The 27,100-nt window shown below is 36.1% G+C and overlaps 1 protein-coding gene across 9 annotated transcripts in view; it reads right to left on the reverse strand.

Moving 5' to 3' along the window:
• The window catches only part of LOC113518482 (protein lin-10-like), a 209,203-nt gene that overhangs the window by 12,893 nt on the left and 169,210 nt on the right, over window positions 1-27,100 (reverse strand). For 3 of the 9 annotated variants that reach the window (XM_052892953.1, XM_052892959.1, XM_052892954.1), the window contains 16 exons: window positions 21,379-21,539; window positions 16,967-17,095; window positions 15,896-16,055; window positions 15,069-15,306; window positions 14,071-14,426; window positions 13,500-13,667; window positions 13,207-13,353; window positions 12,712-12,907; window positions 11,527-11,639; window positions 10,478-10,580; window positions 9,613-9,844; window positions 9,113-9,177; window positions 8,447-8,526; window positions 2,198-2,332; window positions 1,071-1,107; window positions 138-274 (listed from right to left, as the gene is read on the reverse strand). In XM_052892953.1, the coding sequence (XP_052748913.1) occupies window positions 138-274; window positions 1,071-1,107; window positions 2,198-2,332; window positions 8,447-8,526; window positions 9,113-9,177; window positions 9,613-9,844; window positions 10,478-10,580; window positions 11,527-11,639; window positions 12,712-12,907; window positions 13,207-13,353; window positions 13,500-13,667; window positions 14,071-14,426; window positions 15,069-15,306; window positions 15,896-16,055; window positions 16,967-17,095; window positions 21,379-21,509 (2,427 nt within the window). In that variant the 5' untranslated portion in view covers window positions 21,510-21,539. The remainder of the gene's footprint in view (window positions 1-137; window positions 275-1,070; window positions 1,108-2,197; window positions 2,333-8,446; window positions 8,527-9,112; window positions 9,178-9,612; window positions 9,845-10,477; window positions 10,581-11,526; window positions 11,640-12,711; window positions 12,908-13,206; window positions 13,354-13,499; window positions 13,668-14,070; window positions 14,427-15,068; window positions 15,307-15,895; window positions 16,056-16,966; window positions 17,096-21,378; window positions 21,540-27,100) is intronic. The other 6 variants (XM_052892957.1, XM_052892960.1, XM_052892958.1 and 3 more) reach the window with 5 other exon arrangements.

Genomic DNA, 27,100 nt, shown 5'->3' on the forward strand with positions numbered 1-27,100 from the left:
AATATTTTAAAAATGTAAACATTCCATAAAAAAATTTAAATTGGTAATAGTGTATTCTATATTCAAAAATAGCTCCAACGTATATAACGCCCTCATCCGTTGTTGGATCGTCCGGGACGTTTAGTACGTTGTCATACCTTAATTCTGGAAACTGCTTCTTCGGCTTGGAGCATCCTGGTCGCTTTGGTGGGCTGACCCTCGCAGGCTAGCTGCGTGGAGCCGAGGTACCGCGCTCGGAACAAGACGCCCTCTATGAGAACTTTACGAGCCGCATCTGGAATTAGCGTGGGATATTATTCAAATCAGTGCACACTGGTGTAGTACATATAATAATGTTACATCTCAAACCATTTTTATTCATTACTTATTGTTTAATGGACAAATGATTTTTTTCTTTTTTTTTTCTATTTATCAGGTATAAATATAATTAGTTTATATTAAAATATATAAGTTGAAAACTTATAATTGTAAAAGATCATATTGATATTAAAATCTGTTTCTAGCTTAAATAAATAAATAAATACTAATAAATAATGAAAAATAATCTTTTTTTTTTATATCCATTAAGACGAATCTGACATAAAAATTAGCAGATATATTCCCATGTCCGTCAAGATTTTTTTTTAATTTAATTATTAAATTAACAATTATAACAGAAAAGAAACTATTTTAATGGTTGATTTAATAAATATTTCTAGATCGTAGTAAATGCCAAACATTATACTACCTACTCACCATGAAAAACGTTCCGGGGCATGCGGAAAATAAAATGCGTGTATAAATATAATTATATACAGATAAAATATAATATTCTATTATGTAATGAAACTATTAAGAGGCCCTCTTAAATATGAGAAACGAACTTATATAATTACTGTAGTTTTTATTTACCATCATTTTATATACAAGACTATTGAGTATTGTCTATATTTTAATTTATCCATAAATTTATATTGGTAATGGTCATATGATTATAATAAAAAAAAAAAGATTTAGACAAGATATTACTATAATATATTCTGATGTTTCGAATGAGTGTAGAAATATTAAAATAAAAAAAACTAACTCACCTTCTTTATTTTTGCTTTTCTTTTTTCCATCTTTGTCCTGAAAAATAATTTTATTGTTTTAAATATAAAATATTGTAAGTCCTCATCATGAACATATTAGCCGTTAATTGTCAACTGTTCAAAATAAGCCATCCCCATAAAGGGAATTTTGCCAATAGTTGCCACGCTTGGCAGGCGGATTGGCAACTGCAGTTAGGCTTTCAGTGATGTTTTAAGAGAGACGCTGTCGCCCATCCCACTACTATTAAGTTCTGTTAGTCGCCTATAACGACACCTACAGGAATGGAAGGGGTGGCCTATTCTATACCTGGAGCCCACGGTGGTAGCAGAGCACTGTTTTAATGATCAATCAAAAACATTGAAAATGTTCAATTATAATTGAAATTTGACAGTTAATTTGCAATCTTACGATACTATGTTACAAAGGCGCTTAACTAGTGAAATAATAACTGTATTGGTAATAATATCAACAGGAGCGCACAGTAACTACGTGCGAGCACGTAGTCGGCAATCACCAGAGGGAGACTTTGTACAAAAGTCGATTGCTTGGGTACCTCTGTCCCATTTGTGTTCCAACCGTAAAGCAGTTGTGTTTGCATGGTTGTGTTTCGGTTTGAAAGGTGGAATATGGCATGAATTTACTGGGTACGGAGGAATAACAGCTGAGTCCTCAGGAATGGCAACGCATGAGGGGTATCATGGGTGAAACAGTATACTCTGTTATGTCCATGGTATTGCTTATGTCTATAGGCGACGTTTACCACTTTCCATCAGTTGGGCCGTCAACTTGTTTGCCATTCTAAGTTGTATAAAAAAAAATATGTTCCACTGCGAAGAACAGAGTTGCCTAAGCAAGCTCCCCTATCTCTTGCATTGAAACTACTCAATGATATTTTGAACCGGTATCCGCAATTGGATGTATTTGCCTCCAACTTGCTGGAGTTTCGTCGAGTGACCACAAGGTGTTTGTATACAGGAATTTAGAAATCAAATTTATTTATGCGTATTATTCCTTTTTTATAAATATTATTGTACTGTTGATTTCCTGGTGAGCGTATTGGAAGACTATAAAGCTCATCCAGTAGATGTAATGTAATAAATAAATAATTATGAAGCGCAGGGCATACCTTTCCGTTGTGCAGCGCGTCCTCGTCGCGCGCGTGCGAGCCGTCGGGCGCGTCGTGCGCGTGCGGCGGCGAGCGCGCCGAGCCCGAGCCGCTGCCCGCCGGCATCACCGTGCGAGACTTCGGCTTGCGCCATCCCTGATGACAAACAACATATACAGCACTTGGCCTGATAAGGATGAAGGGATAAACTAGAAATGGGAACTAACGGCTTCATTACTGGCGACCTCCACGCGATTGCCTTTGGAATCCATTGTAGTTATTTTATGATAAATTCGCCATTATGAGTTGATTGATCTGCTTTCATCCTAACCTATCATTTGCTGGTGCCCCATCAGCGTAAAACAATAGCGCAGGCGGGGTAACCATTTTCTTAAAATCCACTAAAAAAAACCTGCTCTTGAGAGGAAAGAGACGGTCGGAGAAAATTAAAAGAGGTTAAAACTGGGCGTTAAGGTCTAAGATAAACGCCATAAGATTAGACAGTGAAGACGTTTATTTGCATCGTCGTAGGGATGGCGCTGGAGATCCTATTTTGCACCTCAATAAAAAGCAGTGACATTTTTAGTATATATATATATATATATATATATATATATATATATATATATATATATATATATATATATATATATATATATATAAGAAATACTATAATAAGTTTATTATAGTAGGTCTTGCATATAGTTCATACATTTGGCCAAGGCGACATCCTACGCACTAAAACGAGCATCAGTACTATATATGGTATAATGAACCCGTTTGACTTAATCGTATTTTCTCTACAAGCATTATTTAGAACTGCGAGCATATGTTAGACTTAAATGGAGTTAGTTTAAATAGTGACACATTTACTACTATATAAACTGCATCGAACAGGGTTTGACATTCATTAAAAAATATAGAAAAAGAACAACTAAATTAATCATTACTTCATCATCATCGTTATATCAGCCTTTAACTATCCACGAATATGTTAAATGTCTGTTATCAGATATTTAATGTCGAAAGAACCCGATCGTGAAAATTTTCCCGCCATCAATATAAAAAGAGCAGTACCAATATTACCCATGCCTAATCACCAAAAACAATATTGATATATTGGGGGGTAAGGGATTGTTAGTAATGGAGACTGAGAATCCCATTGCTAGCAATATACCCAACCAGGTCGACCTCCTCGCGGTTCCCCTGGAAACTATCATGGTTAATTCCTGATGAATTCATCATGATGGGCTAACTGGCCTGTTTTCATTCTCATCTATCACCCTTCACTGGTGCTCCGCCAGCGTATTCCGTTAGCGCAGGCGGGATTACCATACTATTTTCACCCATCAAAAAAAAAAATTTATATATTCTGTTATATACATGTCACAATATAGAATGCATTTTAATTTTGATTTTAATTAAATTTTATATTAAAGTAAGTTATAACCACTAAGTCATTGACACTTTAAAAATATTCTTAAATAAACATTTGCATTAATGAGACGTTAACATGGAGACTCATCGTAATTAATATTATATTTTTTATACAATACTTTTTTATTACAATATGACCCAGACATTTAACCTACGTAGACCCCATTTGAGTATCGAAAATATTATTTAAATTACATATAAGATTAACATTTGCATAACTATAATCAATTTATTTATAATGACTTCAAATTATTATATATGGCATATTTTTTTACTCGGATACAAACATTTTATTAGATATATAAAGACAACCTGTTTGTCTGTTACTGGACTTTATATGACAGGGCCGATTCCGTAAAACATACGAAAAAAATTTTTTTTTAAATGCAACTTAGTACGGCAAACAAGCTCATGGAAAAAAGTAACAATAACCTATAGATATAAACAGTACCATGGACATAACAGAGTATACTATGTTGCCCATGATACCCTTCATACGTTGCCATTCCTGAGGACTGGGTGTTATACCTCTGTACCCTGCAATTTCATTGCCATAGCCCGCCTTTCAAACAGAAACACAGCCATGCAAACACAACTGCTTCAAGGCAGTAACACGAATGGGACAGAGGTTTCCCAAATAGATGACATTTGTACAAAGTCAACCCTTTCAACATTCTCTGGTAAAGGATTCGATCCAGGACAAAAATCGTGACAACATATTAAACTTGACAATTATGAAATATATTCAAAACGATGCCAATAAACTCGTTTACCTAGTACAGATACAATATATTTCTCTAAATGTCGTGTGTAAATAAGGACGCGGAAAATTTTCTTATTCTGGTATATAACTTTTTATAATGTTTTTTTTTTTTTTATTAACCGTTTTTCGCACCACTAAATATACGTACATATATACACTTTATATATATATATAAAGTATAATAAACCGTAATAAACAATTTGGTAACCTATTTTTTTTATTTAACTGATCAGTTAAGAAAATAAAATATAAAAAATATTCGACAATAATATGTCGTCAGTTAAAATGAAAATCCTTTGAGCAATTACAAAAGCAGCGGATTCTCAATTCCCTAGTACGCTTTACCTTATCTTCGCTAATTCTGAACCAAATTTGATATTTCTTTTTGCAACTTTATCGGTACCGTATTAATTTTATCAAGACAGAAGTCACTATCCTTCTGCAGAACTAAATCTTAAATTATTACAATAATTATTTCTTTATTGTATATAACAAGTATTAAAAATAGGTCATAAAAAACATTACATACCTCTTCTTCATTACCATTACTATTCTCGACCACGCACTCATTATCGTCTATCTCTTTCTGACACTCATCACTCGACACATTGCACTTAGTCTCCTCCGTTACATCCTCTAATGACTCCTTCGATTCCGTATCTTTGTTATCAACAATATCACTATTCGAGTCTAGACAAGGTGACTTTTCCCCGTCGGTCATTACTACTATATTATTTCACGCCACGTTTCCCATACAAGTCCTGTTATCGGGCCAGTAGCACGTTTCCGACGCTAGTCGCATATCGTCGTGTGTTGTTATCAATGTTATCATGTAGACACGCACACATGTTGAGTTGGAGCGCGTTGTATGAATACTGATGCGTTCATGCGTTGGCGATTTATTCAATGTGTAAAATGTAAATACGTCGTGGCAAAGATTAAACGTACAGATTTAGATTGAGATATTATTTTGCTTTTTAATACCTATTAATAGATAGCCTTGGGACTATGTCTATATACCACTACATACAAATACTATTTGAACTTGTTTTAAAATTAAAACGGACTCACGAGTGTGTAACATACATTGATCTCACAATTGCACGCTATTTTAATAAGTATGTATTATAACAACCATAAAAAGTATACATATAATTAAAATAAATACGTTCATGACTATAATCCTCACTGGGATAGTCAGAGGTATTTGTAGATTACCGATTATCACTATGGTGAACGGAATATAATAACTATATAATAACTATATAATTACAATATGACTTTCATTCTTTAATCTAAACCAATATAAAAAACGGGGTGAAATTTGATTTTACTAACTTAACCCGTTTTTAAATATTTTTAACTTCTGCAACTCTCACCTATATTACCAAGAAGTAAGATGTATTTTATTTAAAAAAAACCGGCAGAGCGTTGATTGTTTCTAGTATTATATATAATATAAGTTTGTATAATATAAAAATATAAATTGTATATATATATATAAACATAATCTCAGACTACTTGTAGGCAGAAAATAACGCGCTGTAACTTAACTAATCTATGACCGAGCCATAATAGGAGAGCAAGGTCGGTCGGCTGCGCGCGCGCCTCTAGTTAGTCGTTGTTTACAGCTTACAGCTGACAAATTACATCATGTTATGCTGCTGACTTAGTGTTCACTTATAAAATCCATTAATTAATCAATTGTTGTTTTTTAATTGTTTTTTTTTTGTTGGTTTGTTTAATTATAAATACAGGTATAAAAATTAATATTGTTTCCATTTTTACATCATATTATTAAATAATATATACTACTGTACTTGATTTATAACTAAACAATTTATTAATATATAAAAAAAATTTGAGATTACGATTAAAATATTGTTAATTTTTTTAAATCAAATTATCATTATTTTATTATTTCTTATTTATTTAGTTACTTATTTATTGTATTTTTTTATTAGGAGTTATAAATCAAACGGATGGTTTTTTTAATAATTCTGTCGATTTTGAAGATTTTGCGCAGTAACCTATTAGCAGATTTTAATCCAACATTATTCTACCTATATATATATATATATATATATATATATATATATATATATATATATATATATATATATATATATATATATATATATATATATATATATATATATATATATATATATATATATATATATATATATATAAATAGTAAAAAATATTAGAGTAACTAATTAAAAATAATAAAAATGTATGTATAATCATACATAATAAATCATATATATGTAATTACGTTATGTTTTGACAAACATTCTCCTTTCATTATATTATATTTCAGTATATCAAAAAATAAAAATATTTTTGTGAAGAAACTTCCGTGTTCGTCAATCTATCTGCCAGTGTGTCACGGTCACGTTTTAATGAGTTATCGAATGTAAATTAGTCGCGTAATATAGAATTATGACCTGTGGTAATTCGACTGACTTCGGAATAATAAAATGTATTGTGTCATACTAGTATCGTATTGATGTTTTGTCTAGAACTATATTGTATGGCATGATAATGTTATCAGGGGAAATGGAATGTTATTAATGGAGACTGAGAATCCTATTGCTAGCAATATACCCAACCAGGTCGATCTCCTCGCGGTTCTCCCTGGAAACTATCATGGTTAATTCCTAATGAACTCATCATGAGGGGCTAACTGGCCTGTTTATAATGGGGTCTGACTTCCCTATAACTAGCAATACACCCTATCAGATCGGCCTCCACGCGGTCCCCCTTGTAAACTATCGCGTTTAATTCTAGTGGAATTCGTCATGATTGGCTAACTGACCTGCTTTTTCATCGTCACCGTCACTGGTGCCTCGCCAGCGTATACCGATAGCGCAGGCGGGGCAACCATTCCATTATCACACATTAAAAAAAAATACGTGTAAGGATAAACCAAAAATTCCATTATAATATGATGGAATTTTTAGTTACTAGTAAAAAAAATTCACCAAGTATGTTGGCACTTGTTCCGTACAATAAAAATGAAATATAATAAATCGTTTTAATGTCACAAGGTAACACAATGCATTTGTAAGCGAGATCACACATTAGGTTGTTCTCTGTTATGTGAGACGCGCCATAATTCAAAAAAATTATTCTATTCATCATGTAATAAAATTAATAAGGTCGCCAACGATGGAATAAGGTTCTTGATGTTTAAAGTCGCCGGTTTGGTAAATTATAATCATTTAAGGAAATTACCACAAAAACAAGCAAACAAAAAGCTGTGACTTTTGTTACCGACGACATTGACATTACCTTTTTTTTTTCTTAATGAATGCCATTATATTTGGGCATGTGTGCGTTGGTTAGCCCTTGCCGATTGGGTAGTTCCAAGTTTATTTTACTGGATTTGCAGTAATAACGGATTTGTTGTTCTTTTGGATATGATTTTAACACTAAACTTACCGACATTTCATACATACTTAATCCTACTATGAGCGGTCAAATGACCGCTTTAAAATAAAATATGTATCTTAACATGGAAAGAGATTTTAGCCAATCGCATAGTAAACAAGTAAATAATAGTAAGTTGTAAATATTGAAAAATGGCTTGTATGTATATTATAGAAAAAGTCAATAAGTTACATGGTGATACAGTAAAATTATACATGAAAAATTTTAAAATAAACTTCAAAAACGGTCATTTGACTGCGCTTGGTAGGTTTAGTGTTAATATATGAGCAACTGAACTATATAAATTTACAATAATTTGCATACATATATGAAAAAACGAAGAGGTGACGGTAAATAATGCAATTCAATTATAAACGAATGACGTGAATGTGGCTGCTGATTAGTAGGTCGTCGCAATTTGCTTCACACTTCACGATCCTTGCAGCAACCATAGATTATGCAGTAACACCATATAAAAACGTACAAGGCAGAATGGCTTGTGGTCGTAGTCTGTCCGAAAGGACAAATTGAAAGAAAAATGTTTATAAATAAAAAAAAAAAGATTCATATGATTGCGTCATTAACAAGAGTGAATCAACATCATCAATACAGTAGATAACCTTAAAATAACTTACTTTTTCATCGAAGAAGCCTTGGTCGTCTGTCCTCTGCTGCCCAAGTAGTCTGTCAGTCTCTAAATCTGTGTCCGCTTCATCTGGAATATACCAATAATATTATTAGTTAGCCAAATGTATATAAGCGGGGGGAAAGGGATTGTTAGTAATGGAGACCAAGAATCCCATTGCTAGCAATATACCCAACCAAGTCGACCTCCTCGCGGTTCTCGCTGGAAACTATCATGGTTAATTCCTGATGAATTCATCATGATGGGCTAACTGGCCTGTTTTCATTCACTGGTGCTCCGCCAGCGTATCCCGTTAGCGCAGGCGGGGTTACCATACCATTTTCACCCATAAAAAAAAATGTATATAAGTTTTTAGTAGTTAGCTAAATGCAGAACATTTACTTTTAATTTTTTTTAAAATAAGAATAGGCATAATAATCACATCAATCTGTCAACATAGAAAGTATAGTTAGCAAGGAAAGAATTCTGTGTAATTAGGTTTTTTTTTTCTGAGTAGACATTCTATTTAAATCGTATATTATCTTTAATATCTAAATTAGGTTTAAATAGAATTTTGAAATTTAAAATTTAATTTATTCAATTAATTCATATTGTGGCAGACAGTCTATATTCAGTGGTGAACAACGAAGTGATGAAATGGTAATTGTTTAGTTACCTTCGTCACCGCTGGCTTGTTTTATTTCTACTGATTCCGCGCTCTGAGCTGAAGACGGCCGTTTTCTGTAAAATCATTAAAAATTATTATATTTAATATAATAACATCAATACATTTCTTTCTTTTCTCAAAAAATATATAAATATAGATATAAAATAAAAAGAAACGAAGGGAATAAAACTAATATGCTGTTTCTCAAGTTGGAAAAATAATTTAGTTGATATATTTTGCTTTATTTTACTAAATGTCTAAACTAATATCCTCTATGCTCATTTTTCATTCATCACGTGAAACAATTGGAGGAAAAAATTACATAATTAAATTTAATAAACGCAAATATTTGAACTATTTTAAGCATATCATAGTATCAATATTTTGTTGCGGCTTAACGTAAAGACAGAATAGTAGTAGTAGAAGATAAAAGAGATAAACATAAAAAAAATTGTGGGATCCTTTAGACAGCGAGAGTCGCTTAAAATCTAATAAAAACATTATTCTACCTTGGCGGATAAACGTCGTCGTGATGTGTGATGTGCTGCGCGTGATGGTGGTGCGGGGAATGCGACACATGCGGCGAATGCGGCGCGTGCGGCGAATGCGGCGAGTGCGGCGCGTGCGGTGAATGCGGCGAATGCGGCAAGTGCTGCGGCGCTGTATGTGGTATTGGCAATGCGCCGTCAGCCGGCCGGTGCGGCGCCGGCGCCGGCGGCGGTGGCGGCACTTCACCACACGCTGTAATAATTATTTAGTATTTGTACACAATATTCAAACTTTATGATGCATCCACATATGAATATTTGGGTCTTATAGTAAATTTGCAATAATGTAATCTATTTGCAATATCAATAAAATTAATTTAGATTATATATATTATATATATATATATATATATATATATATATATATATATATATATATATATATATATATATATATATATATATATATATATATATATATATATATATATATATATATATATATATATATATATATATATATATATATATATATTCTTTATTGCACTAAAACATACATTAACAACAATAAGTTAATAACAATGTTAGCAAAGGCGAACTTATCTCTAAAAGAGATTTCTTCCAGTCAACCTAACGCAGTGGCATAGGAAGATCCTCATGTTTCCAGATAAAAATTAAAATACATACATATCCATACGGATTTTTGTTCATACATTTATATAAGCGTAAACCTAAATATAAACATAATTATCGATATATTTAGTTTTCGGTATGTGAAAATATAATAATAGTGATATTTCAATAGTTACTGTATAAAAAGAAATTAGACTAAATCTAGGGCATATTAAACAAGTACGTAAATTAAATGTTATAGATTTACACTCACCTAAAGGATCCAAAGAATGTAAATCGGCATCTGATAGAACATGAGGGTCTGTATTAGTTCCATTTTCAACTATTTCTTCTATGATTACTGATGTATTATGAGTCTGCAAATGGAAAATTGGGTTTAAACAATGATTGATTAATTTTTGTTTTTTATTTGCTTAGTTTCCTTCTAATTGCATTGCAAATAAATATTTCTCTTTATATCTATTTTAATCACTTTTCCAAACCGTAAATGATACAAATAGGCCATTGTATTATATATAGTACCGTGTAATTTCGGCATAGAATGGACCATCCCTTCGTTTCCTGTGGGTGTCGTAAGAGGTAATTAAGGGAACTTGACGAGGCATGAGCAGAGTCCCTCTTTAAACACCACCAAAGTCTAACTGCAGTTGTCAACTCATCTGTCAAGATTGGCAACTACTGGCAAAATCCTCCAATAGGGGGAGGCCTATTTTCAGCAGTGTACAGTTAACGGTAGATATGATGATGAGGAAGGGGTGGCCCATTCTATATCGAGACCTCACGACTATGAGCAGGTGGCATTTTTAAATTTTAACCTTTTACTATCTGTACCATCAGACTTCTCTTATTAATGTTTGGTACTTCCCTACCATCGAGGGATGGGCAGCAGCGTCCTTCTTAAAACATCGCCAAAATCCAAACTGCGGTTGCCAACCCGCCTGCCGAACGTGGCAACTACTGGCAAACCCCTCTTTCGAGGGAGGCTATGTTCAGCAGTGGACGGTTATTGGTTGATACAATATAATACTCCCCTGCTGGGGAGAAGGGATTGTTAGTAATGTGGACTACCAGTCACATTGCTAGCAATATACCCTGTCAGGTCGACCTCCACGTGGTCCCCCCTGGAAACTATCGTGCTGAATTCCAGGTGTACTCATCACGATGGGCTAACTGACCAGCCTTTTCATTCTCACTTATCATCCTTCACTGGTGCCCCGCGAGCATATACCGTTGATGCAGGCGAGGCTACCGCTCCATTATCATCCATTAAAAAAAATACTTCCCTACTATAAAAACAATTACCTGCAGCGATGGCATTTGATTATTATTGTCATTGTCAGACGCATGTCCTGAGGAGAGACCGTCCTCTACGATCGGTAGATGCGTCACAACCACGCGGCTCGAGTCTATTTGCACTGCAATAGAAATATAGACAATATATTTCAAAACTCTAGAAATTTCGATGAACAAATAATGGGTACTTGGGTACCTCTGTCCTATTCGTGTTTCAACCGTAAAGCAGTTGTGTTTGCATGGCTGTGTTTCGGTTTGAAGGATGGGATATGGCGTGAATTTACAGGGTACAGAGGAATAACAACTAAGTCCTCAGGAATGGCAACGCATGGGGGGTATCATGGGCGAAACAGTGTACTCTATTATGTCCATGGTACTGCTCGTGTCTATAGGCGACGGTTACCACTTTCCATCAGATGGGCCGTCAGCTTGTCTAGCATTCTAAGTAGTATAAAAAAAATAACAGGTATACTCACCGCTGATATCTAATGGAAACTTGAAAGATACGCGGTCACTAAGCACCTTAATTTTAGACTGTATTGAGTACACATTGATGCTAAGAAATGTAACATATGTATGTTGTACATTTCAAAGGGTTCGTTCTCCAATTATGAGCTTGTGATATAGGATAGGGCTGAAGATATGCGGTTGCTATACAATAGCTTGTACATGAGTATACAATGATATCAAGTTACGAATGCAGGATATGTACTTATATCACCTTTCACGTCAAAAATTATGTGTAATTATGTGTGAGTTTATGGATACTCACACATAATTATAATTATATATTATAATAATAAAATTAAATATACAAATATATACACATATATAGATATGTGTATATATTTGTATATTTGTGTGAGTAAATTGTTTTGATGCATAAATTATATTGTACTTATACATATACTTGTAAACAGTGTGTTTATGAATTGATCATGCTGTATACGCATATTTTTAGAGGATTTGTTCAAACGAAACATTATTGTACCGTATAAATTAATATAACATTGTTAATTCTCTGTAATGTGTACCTATTTTAATAAAATAAATAAAAAAAAAACTTGTTTTACATGAGCATAAGCAAGAGTTCACTGCTGGTGTCGCTGGTGCCAGAAGAGAGCACGTGATCACTAAGCACTAGGTGTACGTGAGCACACAACCATATGGAGTAAGGAGTGCAGCAATACGTACTTGTCTCACCTTTCATCTCGGAGAGTTCGTTTTCCATGAGCATGAGCGAGAGGTCGCTACCGGTGTCGCTAGTGTCGGAGGAGAGAGCGAAGGGGACGCGGTCGCGTCTCGGTGCACCAGGCGAGGCGGAACCGCTCCACGCTGCGCCCACACTCAGCTCTGATACGTTCGGCTCCGGATACCGGGACCTTTGTTGCTAAAAAATAATTTCAAGCAGTTTACTTCGACAGCTAGCAATAAGATTGAGAGTAGATTAAGTAGCATTTAAGCAGCTTTCATTTAAGGTTAGTTTAATCTGCTTAATCCAGAGATAGACGTGAAAGGAACATCAAATCCAAATAAGACTTTATATAAAATGTCAATAATTTTATTGACGAACTCTAAGCCGTCATAATATGAAGAGAAATATACGTTCTCACAAAACTGATGATTCGCGCTAAGGTTAGGTACAGAGTGCATCTAAAATACGACTTTTATAAAGAAAAAAAAAATTACTTGTAATCCTAAGAAGTTGGTATGATTGTGGGTAGTGTGAGGCGAGTGTATGGTATCCGTAACTTGAGGCCACTCAGAGTCACTTCCTTCCAAACCATTCTCCGACAGGCAGTCTTGCGTTTGACGTCGCAGTTCGTAGTCTAAATCCTGAAATGCATAATAGACAATATTGAAAAAACATAAAAAAATATTGGTCCTAAAAAACATATTTACAAAAAAAAAAATAGAAATCTTATAGACTCATATTTAAAATTAGAACATATTGGTTAGTTAGTAAATAACATTGAATTTACCTGAAAATTAACAATTTCATCATTGCTATTCAACGCCATCTGTCCAGCAACGGCTGGACATTTGAAAAATTCCTCTAGCACCTTCCTCGTCTCCGAGAATTCATATAAATAGTCGAACGCAGCCGAGCTGGAAGGAGGAGTGACGTCTCTGCTCTCTGTTACTACCCTCTAAAAAAAAATAAGAAAGATTACATGACCGCAAATTTAAACGAAATTTTTTATTCGAATGTTTAATTTAAATTTTTATTTGAATGTTTAGTTGGATTTTTTTGATAATCCTTTCCATTGCGCCATATATGTATTATATAATATATTTATGTATTTTGCGTATATAACTATGATTAATTATAATTTATACTGTATGTGTCGTCATAGTTACCATATATGTATTTGTTGTTGTTGCATTTTATTTTCATTTTTTTCTTAAATATGTCTTTGGTACTTATTCTGAGTCAACATCTATTTCATTATACGTATATATGCATTTAGTTGATTTGTCTAAAATTTATTGTACTATTTATAATATCAATATATTTATATATATTTATAATATTAACATTTTATAATTTACCTGAGGAAAGCCAGGTCTTGGCGATCTATTAGTGGTTTTTTGAGTTCCAATTCCATATCTTCTAGGCGACCCCTCATATTCAGCTATCGGTAGTTCTCCTATCACTCTAGTAACCCTGTTCTTATCTTCATCACCAGACAACCAGACCCCAGATGGGCTGGCGTCACTTAACCTCACATCTTCCCTAGAGGGAGTCGACTCACTCCCTCCATCACAGCTTAATTCACTTTTATTGTTCATTACATCACTATCACCATTTTTAATATTGTCTAAAGTCCTTTTTACACTCATATCTATTTCATCATCACTAGCATCGGGTTCAGTCCTCAAACCTAGAGACACAGAATTCAATATCACTGAAAATAAAAGAAAGAGAAAAAAAGATTTTGTGAATAACAATGGTTAGTTGGGAAGGATGGAAAAGGTTTGGAACGTACGCGAAATAGTAGTATCCAAAAATATCAAGTTACTTACACATATTTTAAAGATAAAATTAAAGAAATTTACAAATTTTTACTCTGAAAATTACTCGAAAATCTTAAATGTAGTAGAAAATTTGGATAATAAAATTTAAGCGTACGTGAAAAAGAGGGTGTAAATAGAAATTATTGGTGTAAACAAAGCAAGTGCAAAGATAGTAAAGCAAAAAATTTGAAGACAAAACAACAAACAGGTTGAAATTATTAAGAATCAACTGAGTTTTGATAACAATATAAGAAGAAAAGAGATTACAGTATTCATTACGCATTAGAATACTTAGTGCAGTAACCACAGACATAATAGAGATAAATTATTCAAGTGCATAATTTACATGAAAATTAAGCGTGTCACCATGAAACTATTTGCTTTAATTAAACAAAAGCTGTTTCTTGATAACAAATTCCCTTCTGAAGTAAACCCTTTCAAAGCAAATAGGTAAAGAGCTTAAATTAGCCATTAACAAATGCTTAAATTTAAATCATCAGATGTAATTCTTATGAACATCGACCGAATCTTACCTTTCCAATCATCATTGTCATCAAAGACAACAACTTCTCCATCAGCCACAACTGCAATGGGGCTACTTTTAGTGCTGACATCATTTGTTTTATGGGGATCTAGTATCGGAGAACTATTTTTAGGTATGCCCATCGTGTTAGTTTCTATGACTGGATCTCGGTCCCCATTTGTGTAAGTAGGTGATGTGTGTCTAGATATCATCTTTTTTGGTTCATTGCTTATTCTGTGGAGAGGTATCTGAAAAATGATTATAAAATTTTTTATGTTTTATGATACAGAAACAAACATTTGCATCGAATGATATTAGAATCAAATATATTGTTATTATTTATTTATTTGTTATTATTATTATTTATAAAAAAATATTTGTATATATATATATATATATATATATATATATATATATATATATATATATATATATATATATATATATATATATAATGGTGGACGCTATAAATATTTGTAACTGTATGCAATTTGTACAGATATTACTGTTTATACTGCAAATAATGACGGAGTGGTATTTTTCTTCACTACATATTATAAAATAAAGTCGCTGTCGCTGTCTGTCCGTCCCTATGTATGCTTAATTCTTTAAAACTACGCAACGGATTTTGATGCGATTTTTTTTTTAATAGATAGAGTGATTCAAGAGGAAGGTTTATATGTATAATACATGCATAATATAGTAGAGAAACACTGATAATTTTAGAGGATTCTAATGGAATTTCTAATTCAAAGCCGGGGCGGGTCGCTAGTTTAAAATAAAAATAAGATAGCTGTAAGAAATTTTAAAGTTCAGTAAAGTAAAATAAAAACTCACTTCATTGCTATGATTATCCGCGTAGTCGACGGTGTCTTTATTGAGTGAACGCACTTTATTTCTCAAGTTGTGTTTGTGCGTATTATTATGCCTTAGCTTACGAACCGCTTTCGTCCGGCTCTGCGAATACAGTTCTCGACCTCCCGCTATTTCTATAATCCTGGTAAAAAATGTTCCATGTAAAAATCAAATTGGATTTTTTGTTTGATTTCAATTCACTACATCATCTATTCAGTCATTCGCTGGACTTATATTGTTAAATATAAACTTCCATCATACATATATTTCCACGAAATATAGCCCTTAACCACTTACTTCCTTTGACTTAATACAACGCATTCTTGGAATCAGAACTGTAGATTTTCAATTCAGCTACTATCAACATTTACTGAATTAGGTGTTATTTTGCGGAAATCCAAGTTCACAGTTTGGGGTCCGAACGATCAAGAGCAGCCTATTAATTTGTCAGATGCCTCGTTTAGGGATGAAATACATGTCACAACATGTACGTGGACTGAATAATAGTCAGAAATTGTGAATAATATGGAAGGTCATAGAACTTTTACTAAAAGTTAATTCTTAAATATTGGCAATCATACGTACACGAATAGTAGTGGAATGAAACAAAATAATTCCAAACGACTAACTTGTGATGTATGAATTAAAAATTACTGTATTTTGGTTGAAGTTTTGTATATAACTCGCCTGAATTGACGTTTATGTATATAGTCCTTTCATTTTAAATACAAAATGGCTAGTGCATTTTCTGATACAAAAGACAATAATACCCGTACATTAGTTTCGGGAATTTTAAACAAGGGACGTCTAACACTATGTATACCCATATAAAAACATCGATGCTATGCTTCTTTTTAGCAGTACATGAGCAAGAAACTGTACAAATTCGTCTACATAGGGCTAACTTATTTTTGAACCAGTTCTTGAAGGTTGATGTTCCGGCTTGAATAATTAAATATCACATAAATTATGCTGTTCAGGATCTTCATATTATAAGGATAAACACTGGTATTGCAGGCGACCATAGAAATTTTCATCCAAAGATTAACTTACCTAGAATCTCTAAGTTTATAAGTTCCCCCTTTAGAGTTGAGTATAACCAGCTGGCTGTCGTTCCGCTCCTCGTCGGAGGAGACGTTATTGACATTGTTGATGTCACGCCCCTCCAGCCCGGAGTTCAGTCTGGAATGAAAAATAAGGAATATTATATTAACGAGCTCCGTCATATAGTGATAAACACGTTTGAGGATTTTTAAATTAGATCAAGTCGTTTTCAAATACGTGTTCTCAGATCTAGTTCTAGTTTATCACGCTATAGAAAAAGTGACACACAGTAATTTTGTAAAATGGTTTTTTTTTTTTTTTTTACAACACAGGGGGCAAACGAGCATGCGGCTCACCTGATGGTAAGTGACTACCGCCGCCCATGATCACCCACAACACCAGCGGCATTGCAGGTGTGCTGCCGGCCTTTTAAAAAGGAATATACTCTTTTCTTGAAGGTTATGTTGTCGTATCGGTTCGGAAATACTGCTGCTGGAAGTTGATTCCAAAGAATGGTTGTGCGTGGAAGAAAGTGCCTTGAAAAACGCACGGTGGAAGACCGCCACTCGTCCAGATGATTGGGATGAAACTTTAGTTTGTGGCGGGTTGTACGGTGGTGAAAATCAGCAGCAGGTATCAATCCGAACAATTCCTCAGAACACTCCCCATGATAAATTCGGTAGAAGATGCACAGAGATGCAACATCTCTGCGCAGTTTCAATGGGTCAAGTCGGACAGTAAGGCGTTGACTATCGATAATTCGAGCCGCCCGACTTTGAATGCGGTCTAACGGAAGGAGTTGGTACTGTGGCGCTCCTGCCCACAGGTGAGAACAGTATTCCATATGCGGCCTGACTTGGGCTTTATATAATTTCAGGCGGTGTTCTGGCATGAAATATCGTCTCACCCTATTGAGCACTCCTAACTTTTTGGAAGCTATCTTAGCCTTCTCCTCCAGATGACCGCAAAACTGGACGTCGCAAGATATATCAACGCCCAGAATTCCTAGACTTGACTTTTTATCGAGGGAAGTGCCCTGAAAGTGAGGAGATACGACAAACGGCGTCTTTTTTGCGGTAAACGCGCAGACTTGTGTCTTTTTGGGGTTAAATTGGACAAGATTTTGTTCACCCCAGATCGAAACTTGATGGAGTGAAGTTTCGATTTCAGACACAAGTCTATTCCGGCACTCATCGGTATGTGCCCGCGAGATCTTTGCATGACCGGTATATAATGTATCTCCTGTACTGTCGTCCGCATAGCAATGAATATTACTTATCTGTAACATATCATTGATATGCAGAAGAAACAGAGTCGGAGATAGTACACAGCCTTGCGGGACACCAGCATTCAAAGGTTTTAAATCAGAGCATGCACCGTCGACTACGACCTTAATGCTACGTTCCTTGAGAAAACTGGCGACCCAAATGCACAGTCTCGCAGGCAACCCAAATGAAGGTAGCTTTGAAAGCAGCGCTCTATGCCACACCCGATCAAAGGCCTTCGCAATATCCAGACTAACTGCTAAGGCCTCTCCCTTACTCTCAATTGCCACTGCCCATCGGTGTGTTAAGTAAGCTAAAAGATCACCGGCCGAACGTCCCTGTCGAAAGCCGTACTGGCGATCACAGATCAGCCGGTGCTCTTCTAGGTACCGGAGCAGTTGACGGTTAATGATGGATTCCATAACCTTCGAGAATAAGGAAGTGATAGCTATGGGCCTATAGTTAGCTAGATCTGAGCGATCTCCCTTTTTAGGGATCGGATGCACCAGAGCAGTCTTCCAAAACTTTGGGACTATGCCCGATGAGTAGCTAAGCCGAAAAAGACGCGTAAGAACCGGAGCCAACTCTGGTGCGCACGTCCTAAGCACAATTGGAGGAATACCATCAGGCCCACTCGACTTATGGATTTCGAGGGAGAAAAGTGCTCTACGCACTGAGCTATGCGTGAATTTAATGTCAGGCATAGAGCTCCTACAACACGTGATGGTCGGTGGTGGTTTCTCCCCGTCATCCAATGTCGAGTTTGACGCAAAGATGGATCCAAGAAGATCGGCCTTTTCTTTAGCGTTCTGGGCCAACGAGTCATCCTCCCTGCGCAAAGGTGGAAAAGATGACTTACAGAAATTCCCTTGTGCAGCTTTGGCAAGAGACCAGAAAGCTCGAGTCCCAGAGGGCAAACTAGCCAATCTCTTGCCAATTCTACTAATATGCTCTGACTTCGCTGTGGCTATAACTCTTTTGAAGGACCTAGAGGCAGAGTTATACTTCTTTTTAAGAGCACTGGTGTTAGGATCTCGCGACGCCACACCTTTAGCCCAGGTTAGGAAGCACTCCTGTTTCAGACGAGATGCTGTTCTACAGGAGGCTCCATACCAGGGCTGGGATTTCCCGCCGACGGGCACCACAGAGTTAGGAATAAATAATTCCATTCCCTGAAGCACCACATCAGCAATGGAATCGGCAATGGCGTCGGGATCATCCAGTGTGAAGCAAACCTGCCTCCATGGGTAAGATGCGAAAAAATCCGCATCTCATCCCAATCTGCCGACCTGTAGTGCCAAATGCGACGTCTACCCGTAGAACGAGGTGGAGTCGGACTCGTAAGAGGCACTTCGCTCCGCACCAAACAGTGATCCGACGATCCAAGCGGGGCTTCGACGGAGATCACATAGTTGTCTGGGTGGGTGGTCAGCAGAAGGTCCAGCAGTGAAGGTGAATGGTCCAACACATCAGGGATTCGCGTAGGCGAGGAAACAAGCTGTGTCAGACCATAAGCCAAAGCAAAGTCATGAACAGATCTTCCCGCATAGTCGGTTGTACGCGAACCAAGCCATTCGGCATGGTGGGCATTAAAGTCGCCAACAATCACGACTTCAGCGGAAGGAATCTGCTCAAGCAGGGAATCTGTAGCCATTTGGACGTGCTCAATAAGTTGGTCGGTTTCAGTGTTACCGCTGTGGGACCTGTATAGGCACGCATAGATGCGGGGATGGTCATTGCAATCTACGCGCAGCCATAGAATGGACAGGTCCGTACCTTCAAGAGTCCCAAGGCGTCGACAGCAGATATCCTCTCTGACATACGCACATACACCGGCACGCGAAACAAAACAATGTTCAAGCTTATACCCCGGGTAGGTCAGGTATGATGTTTCGTTAGGAGGGGATATCTGTGTCTCCGTGAGGAAGAGCAATGCCGGCCGCGCCGTTTCTAGGTGGTGGTGGACAGCGTTCAGGTTTGAATGAATTCCCCTAATATTACAGAGGCTCACATTGAGCAAAGGGGATGCCGCAGAAGTCTTGCTCTGTTTGCCCTTGGTCCCATAGAGCGGAATTTTGCCCCCCCCAGAATACGCAGGGCAGCCCGAGCGTGGTTGCTCGAGGGAGGATTCTCCAGCAACATGGCTGCTGGTACCTCCCTGGGGTACGTTATTTTTTTTAAATTCCACTGCCATGGTATTGAAAGATGGGGGGACGGAGTTGGGGGAGGATTTTAGGATAAGGAAGGGGATGGGTATAGGATGGGCCTCCGGACTCCCTCACTCACCATACGGAATGTGGTCGCACTAAAAGTGCGGCCACTTAGCGTCGGTATTCTGTGAGGGTGTGGTACTTCCCCGGTCGAGCCGGCCCATTCATGCTGCAATACCATATGGTATTACAGCGTGGCTCTACCACCTATAATCTATCTAAGTTATTAATATACATAATTCAAAATAAATGATAGTAAAATAGGGATTCCACTGTTGAATTTCAGACAGATTGTACTGCAGTCTGCTAGTCTATAGGCAACAAGCTAGAATAATAAATGCAGGCCTAAACTATGATCCAATATGATTGAAGATTATGAATAAAAAGACCTAATTACCAACAGGGGATGTATTCAACGTATCGCTGTATGCCGAACAAAAGGCCCGTTCTCACAATCTATTACGAGTCATGACAAAGCCTAGCCTATGATTTATACGGGCGGGAAGACAGCTCAGTTGGAAAATGTTTGATTGTGAGCTAAGAATTCGAAAAACTAATTTCAACCTAATCGGAAGTTGTGTATACTACACTTACTATGCAGGTCTTCTGAGCCCTCCAAGGAAAACTCAGAAGGAGGCCTCGGAGCGAACTCCTTTGGCCCGACTTCAACACTGGGGGTGACTATCTCCAGGTCATTAGCTTCAATGCTCCAATGAGATTAGCTAAAATGAAAAACTAGATCCGTTTCTTGATATTGATGATTATGATCATCGGTAAATATTTTTTTTAATAATAAATAAATAACTACGCGAGCTGTTATGGAAATAAAAAATAAATTGTGATAAATATATTCTTTTTGCAATTTCATAGTCTTGTATAACTCAAATGATTTAGAAAGTCTTGACGATAGGGGACAACACCCTCACACAAGAAGTAGCAGTAGTACCTATACCTGTCGTGTTGGTGCTGCATGTTTTTGGGGCGGCACTTGGGGAAGAGGCGCGTGATGCGCTCGCCGACGTCGGAGCCGGGCGTTGAGTCGCCCGCGCCGTCCGTCCGGAGCGCGGCCGCGCTCATCGCGCCGCCACGGTCACGCCGCCACCGCCTCTACCGCCAATACAAGGCACTACGTTAGTTATACTTATACACAAACAAAAGGTGAGGACCAACTAATAAAAGCAGAATAAGAGTTTTTGGGCTTATTAAATCCTGTCTTAACTAATTTAGTCGAGGACATTATAATGTAATTATGTTATACCATAAGAATAGTATAAGTTCGCGGCTCGCTGCGATCTGACTTAAACCCTCTCAAATACGTGTCAGCACCCAGTCTATTTTTCAGCGCTAATCGTACTACACACACATGACCACATGTACAAACGTTACTTTTTTCTGTAGTTGTGACAAGCAGGGATCGTGGCGTTTTTGTATGAAGTGTCCGAGGTATGCCATCTAACTGTGAAATCTAAGTGTTCTACCAATAAAGCTGAACCCATTCTTATTTTAAAACCTTATTTAAATTCCACTTGAAAGAGTAAAAATAATTAGAACTTATTTTGTCCGCCAAATGAGCTTCGAGCTTATATTGTGTAGCAAAATATGCTACTTTGTGCATTACAGGTTTTTGTATTTTATGCACGAAAAATCATTACTCTTTCGCCACCTACCCACTTCTATCTTTTCTCCTTTAACCAAAGGTTGTCTGTTAGAGATTGCCCTAGCGACTAGGCCGCCTTTTGTACCTTTATGTGTATATTTCAATCTGTATTTATGTTACTGTATTTATGATGCAATAAAGAGTTAAATAAATAAATAAATACTTTTCTATTTCGCTCTAATATATACGTTATTATGTTTTCTTTCTCTTACATAGCCAATCTATATCCATGAAATATAATTTAAGGTCCCACCCTTGCCCTTCAACGACAGACCTTTACAAACTGAACGCTCCATACAATGTACGTGATAAACGTATAAAACTTACATATCAAAGGACGGAAATTCTATGAAGATGTCCCAATATATTTATAACCATCAACGCGCACCGAGTAGGCAAGAGAACCTTACGTTCTGAGCGAATTAGATTATTATTGGGAGAGCGAAAAACGGCCTGTATACAGAATCTGCTTCACTAAGTGCATACATGACGAGCAATTTCACTGAACGTAACTTCATATTACACGGTGCTGAAGGTTACTATTATAAAGTCCTCTACACGCATTTATTCATATTAGCCGTCAACTAACCACTACTGAGGTTTCTCCCATAGACTGCCATAAGAAATAGTCTCAAGCCACCTGCATTCCGAGGACTGGGGGCCATTTATTTTTGGTATTTGCCAATAGGGTTTGCCAGTCGTTGTTTTGACCCTTAAAATGGCACGATTACTTACGTGCTCCCAGATATATCTTTGATCATGTGTGTGTCGTCCAAAATAGAATAGGCTACCCCTTTCTTTCCTGTGGATGTCGTAAGAGACAACTAAGGTAACTTATTGGTCGAGAGATTGGCAGAAGCGTCTCTCTTAAAACATCACTAAAGCCAAACTGTGTTTTTTTTTTAAATAATGATAATGGAATGGTAACCCCGTCTGCCCTATCGGTATACGCTTGCAGGGCATCAGAGAAAGATGATAGGTGACGATGAAAGCAGGTCAGTTAGTCCATCGTGACAATACCCATTGAAATTAATCACTATGATTTTAAATAAAAAAAAGACTTGATTATGTATTCTGCATTACTTAATAGCTACATTTTATATTACTGTAACAGGAATTGTGGCTATTTACATTAACATATTTCTTATAAAGCATAACATAAACTAATATGCAATACTAATACTAATACAAAATATAACGAAATACAATACGTGAAAACAATATGTTACGACCGGGAGGCCATAGGCCGGACCTCAGTAGTTTACGATTGAAACTATACTCGGAAACCTCAAAGGGTTTCTGTGTTGATATTACGTCCGAAAGGAAATTTGTCGGAACTTTTACACATGATTTGTTCGGGTCCACAAAGATTATAAAACAATGGCAGCCAAACTTTTTTTTTATACCACGAAGTTGGGTATAAGCATACAGCCCGTCTGATGGTAAACGGTTACTGAAGCCTATGGACGCCTGCAACACTAGAACTGTCTCGTGAGCCTTAAAAAATTAATATACCCTTTTTGAAGAACTCCATGTTGTAGTCTCTAGGGAAAATTTCAGTAGGAAGCTCATTCTACAGCCTGAGCATTTACGAGAGAAAATTACTTTGAAACCACACTAAACTAATGTATATATTATTCATTATATCGAATTACCAATCTTTTTATAAGGAAAAAACAATAGACAAAACCGACTACTTGAGAATTGAAAGGTGAAAATGCACTAGAACTGCTAGCACTTGAACTAATAATAAACGACACACGACCGCACCAATGTAACTGATCCTCAAGCCAAGACATCCTGTGTTATAAGGAACCAACGAACATCTGGGCACACAATCCAAAATACCAAAACCTGAGATTTTAGAAAAATTCGTTTTCTAAACTAACCAAACCGAGAATGGAATCCAGGACCTATTTTACTCAAAGTGACTGCTTACCTTTGCATCATGGAGGTCATGAATATTAATGAAAATATGAAATAGTACTATAACTATTTTAAATATATACTGTGCAAGAGCTGTGGCTGTAAAACAAGATTTAAGATTTTCTTCAAGATCTCAATGTACCGTCTTTGAGTATGATACTCAACGCTTTGATGCTTGATTTTGCAGTAAGCGAATTTATGTAACATTGCATCAAGCAAAAAGTTACGCCTTTTTTATTAGATACCTGCAAATCTTAAGACAAGGAGACTCTTGTCTTAGAGAATGCTTCACTAACGAGACATACAAACCGAATGAATTCGAATTTGGATAGTAAGAAATGGAACAGACAAATACTTTCTTTTTTTGGTAAGGAAAGAGATTGTTAGTGATTGTTAGATATACTCTATCAGATCGATCTACACGCGGTTCTTTTTGGAAATCCGTGTGGATAATTCTTGTTAACGTTGTCACGATGAGCATTTTGATTTCATCCTCACCTATTGTCCCTTACACCGATAGCGTAGACGGGGTTCCGTTTACACCCATTAAAAAAAGTTCATTGTATCTTTGCTCTTTTCGTTGTTATGCTGTAGTATGTACCCACCATTATCGATGACGTATACGGCCGACATGGCACCGACTGTAACCGTTGCCAAACTGCCAGATCGATACGAGTCGATATCTCACTAGTGCTGTGCCACGAAATGAACGGTTTCATTATATTAACTATAGTCCGCTACAATCTGCACGTAATACACTTACAAGTGGTTTTATTATTAAATATAATTTGTTGTAATCTGATTGTGTAAAAGAAGATCCAGTAAGAGATGAATGGACTGTGATAGATGAGAGGGTCAGAAAAGGAGTTAACGAGATGATTGCAAATAGAAATGAATGGAATAAAAAACATTATGCCGGCTCCAAACGAGGAAAAGGCAAGAAGAAAAAGTCCGTCTCAATAGAAATTAATGATGGTAATTAAAGATTGTGTCGCACAAAAAAAATCGACTTAAAGTGTGACAAAACCAGTTATTTTGGTCTAAATAAATATAATAATAAAAATAGATATCACAATAGAACTTAAAGAAATATTCGAAATATTGCTTCAACTTTTTGGAAAGCAACATTCTCGTGTCACCACAACATCCTTTTTAACAGACACTTACATTACACGCGATATCCTGTCAGCTCGGTTGTTCAAACCAGCTTTGTATAATTTCAAAGCGTTGCCACTTGCCAGATTAGGTATTTTTTTTCTGTTTGTAAAAGTGTGTATTTTTTGGACTTGTCAGTATTTGTAAACTATGTAGACGTATATAAATACAATAAAATATATGTTTTGTTATCTTCATAACAAAACAGAGGGTGATATAGGACATTTAGGAGAAGGAGAGGAGAGAGAGAGGGTAAGAAAAGCTAAATGTAGAACTGGAAGAAATAGCTGTTTCTTTTAAAACGTAATTAACGTAACGTTTCAGTAACGTTTTCAAAATGTAGTGTAAAAAAGATACAAGTTTGTAATTGGGTGAAAGTCCTAGAAATCGTATTGATATGGAAAAAAAAAATTTAATGTTTATGTAAAAATCGAAATTCGCATCTGGCAACCCTGATTTCAAGGAACATTTTGATGAATATATTTTAATATATGACCGACGATCTTAACCCCTCTTTCGACAAAATATGATACGAGTACCAACTATGTATAAGTGAGTAAGGTATATATCACAGTATATAATAACACAGTATAGACATTATGTTAACAGTACGTGCTCTACAGTTGATCCAATTTAAAAAACGAACATTGACTTAGGGCTATTTAAACAATATTTAATCTGTGGTTTAGAATTGAATGTTCCGAAGTATATATAGTCCAGTTACAGATGTTTGTCTGTTCGTATCACAGTAGGCAACTAAAGAAATGCTGTTGTTGCGTGACTTTTATCAATATTAATAGCATTCACCCGTAAATCTATTCTGCCCAATTTACCCTTTTTATAAGGATAGATTTAAAAAAGGTGGCTTATGCCCGTCCTTAGAGTTCAAGGTTGCATTTACTCAATTACGAACTCGCTTGTTCCCTGATCACAGACCAGAAATTCAACACCGTGGAACCATCTCAAATTGAGTATTATATAGCAATGTCATTATGAGAAATACGTAATGAAATCATCGTGACAATATTCTTATTCAGGGAAGCAAATTCACTTGCTTTGAAGTAAATGAAATGACATTACGAACGCAATTCACATTTATGAAATTTGACCCCTTTAGCGTTTTAAAATGAACTTAGAGACGTTCGCATACGAAATAGAAGCGTAAATTGTGGAGTATTGAGTTTAATTTCCTTTAATATCCCGCTAATTGGTGAGAGTGGCCCGGTGACAGGCCTTACGCGGAGTCGCCACTACTTCGCCAATTAGCAGGCGTCCGTCGGACTGATATTTAATGAATTTCATGAAAGAATGACGCCCCCGTGCAAGCTGTAATTAAACCCCCATTTTGAGAATGGGCCTCAGAGACCATCCTCGGCGTTGGCACTTTAAATGAATATATTATTTGAATACTCAAAGGAAAGTGTCCCGGTAATTCATCAACGCACGGCCGGGAGCTTTTAATGGGCAAATTTTATTTTAGAGGATTCTCGCTCTCACCATTATGGCACGACTATGTAATGGAATCATACTGCTACATATAATGGCATAACTAACATAACATGACTTATTTTTTCTTAACTGCACGGTGGGTTTGACTTCGGTCTTACCAGACTTATTTAGTACGCGAGAATTTATTTCTCTGAGGACCCGGAAACGTTCCAGTTCTGACGCGAATTGCTTTGTTCGAATGAGTAGAATTTTTATCATGTAAGTATAAAGTCCTAATTTTTTTTTCGTATTTCTAACTAAAAATCTACTATTTCATTCGCACGAAAACCAATACGTTATTCTTGTTCCTGTATTTCGAAAACCTTTCTTAGAGCTATATTACACTATCAAATGAAAAATCTAAAACAGTTTATCATTCAATAAGCTAAAATATATCTAAAAAAACTCTTATTAACAAAAACAATATTTATAACATTCTGTG

Source organism: Galleria mellonella, unplaced genomic scaffold (genome assembly GCF_026898425.1).
Source record: "Galleria mellonella isolate WM207_F2 unplaced genomic scaffold, CSIRO_AGI_GalMel_v1 utg171, whole genome shotgun sequence".
In the NCBI taxonomy this organism is placed as follows: domain Eukaryota; kingdom Metazoa; phylum Arthropoda; class Insecta; order Lepidoptera; family Pyralidae; genus Galleria; species Galleria mellonella.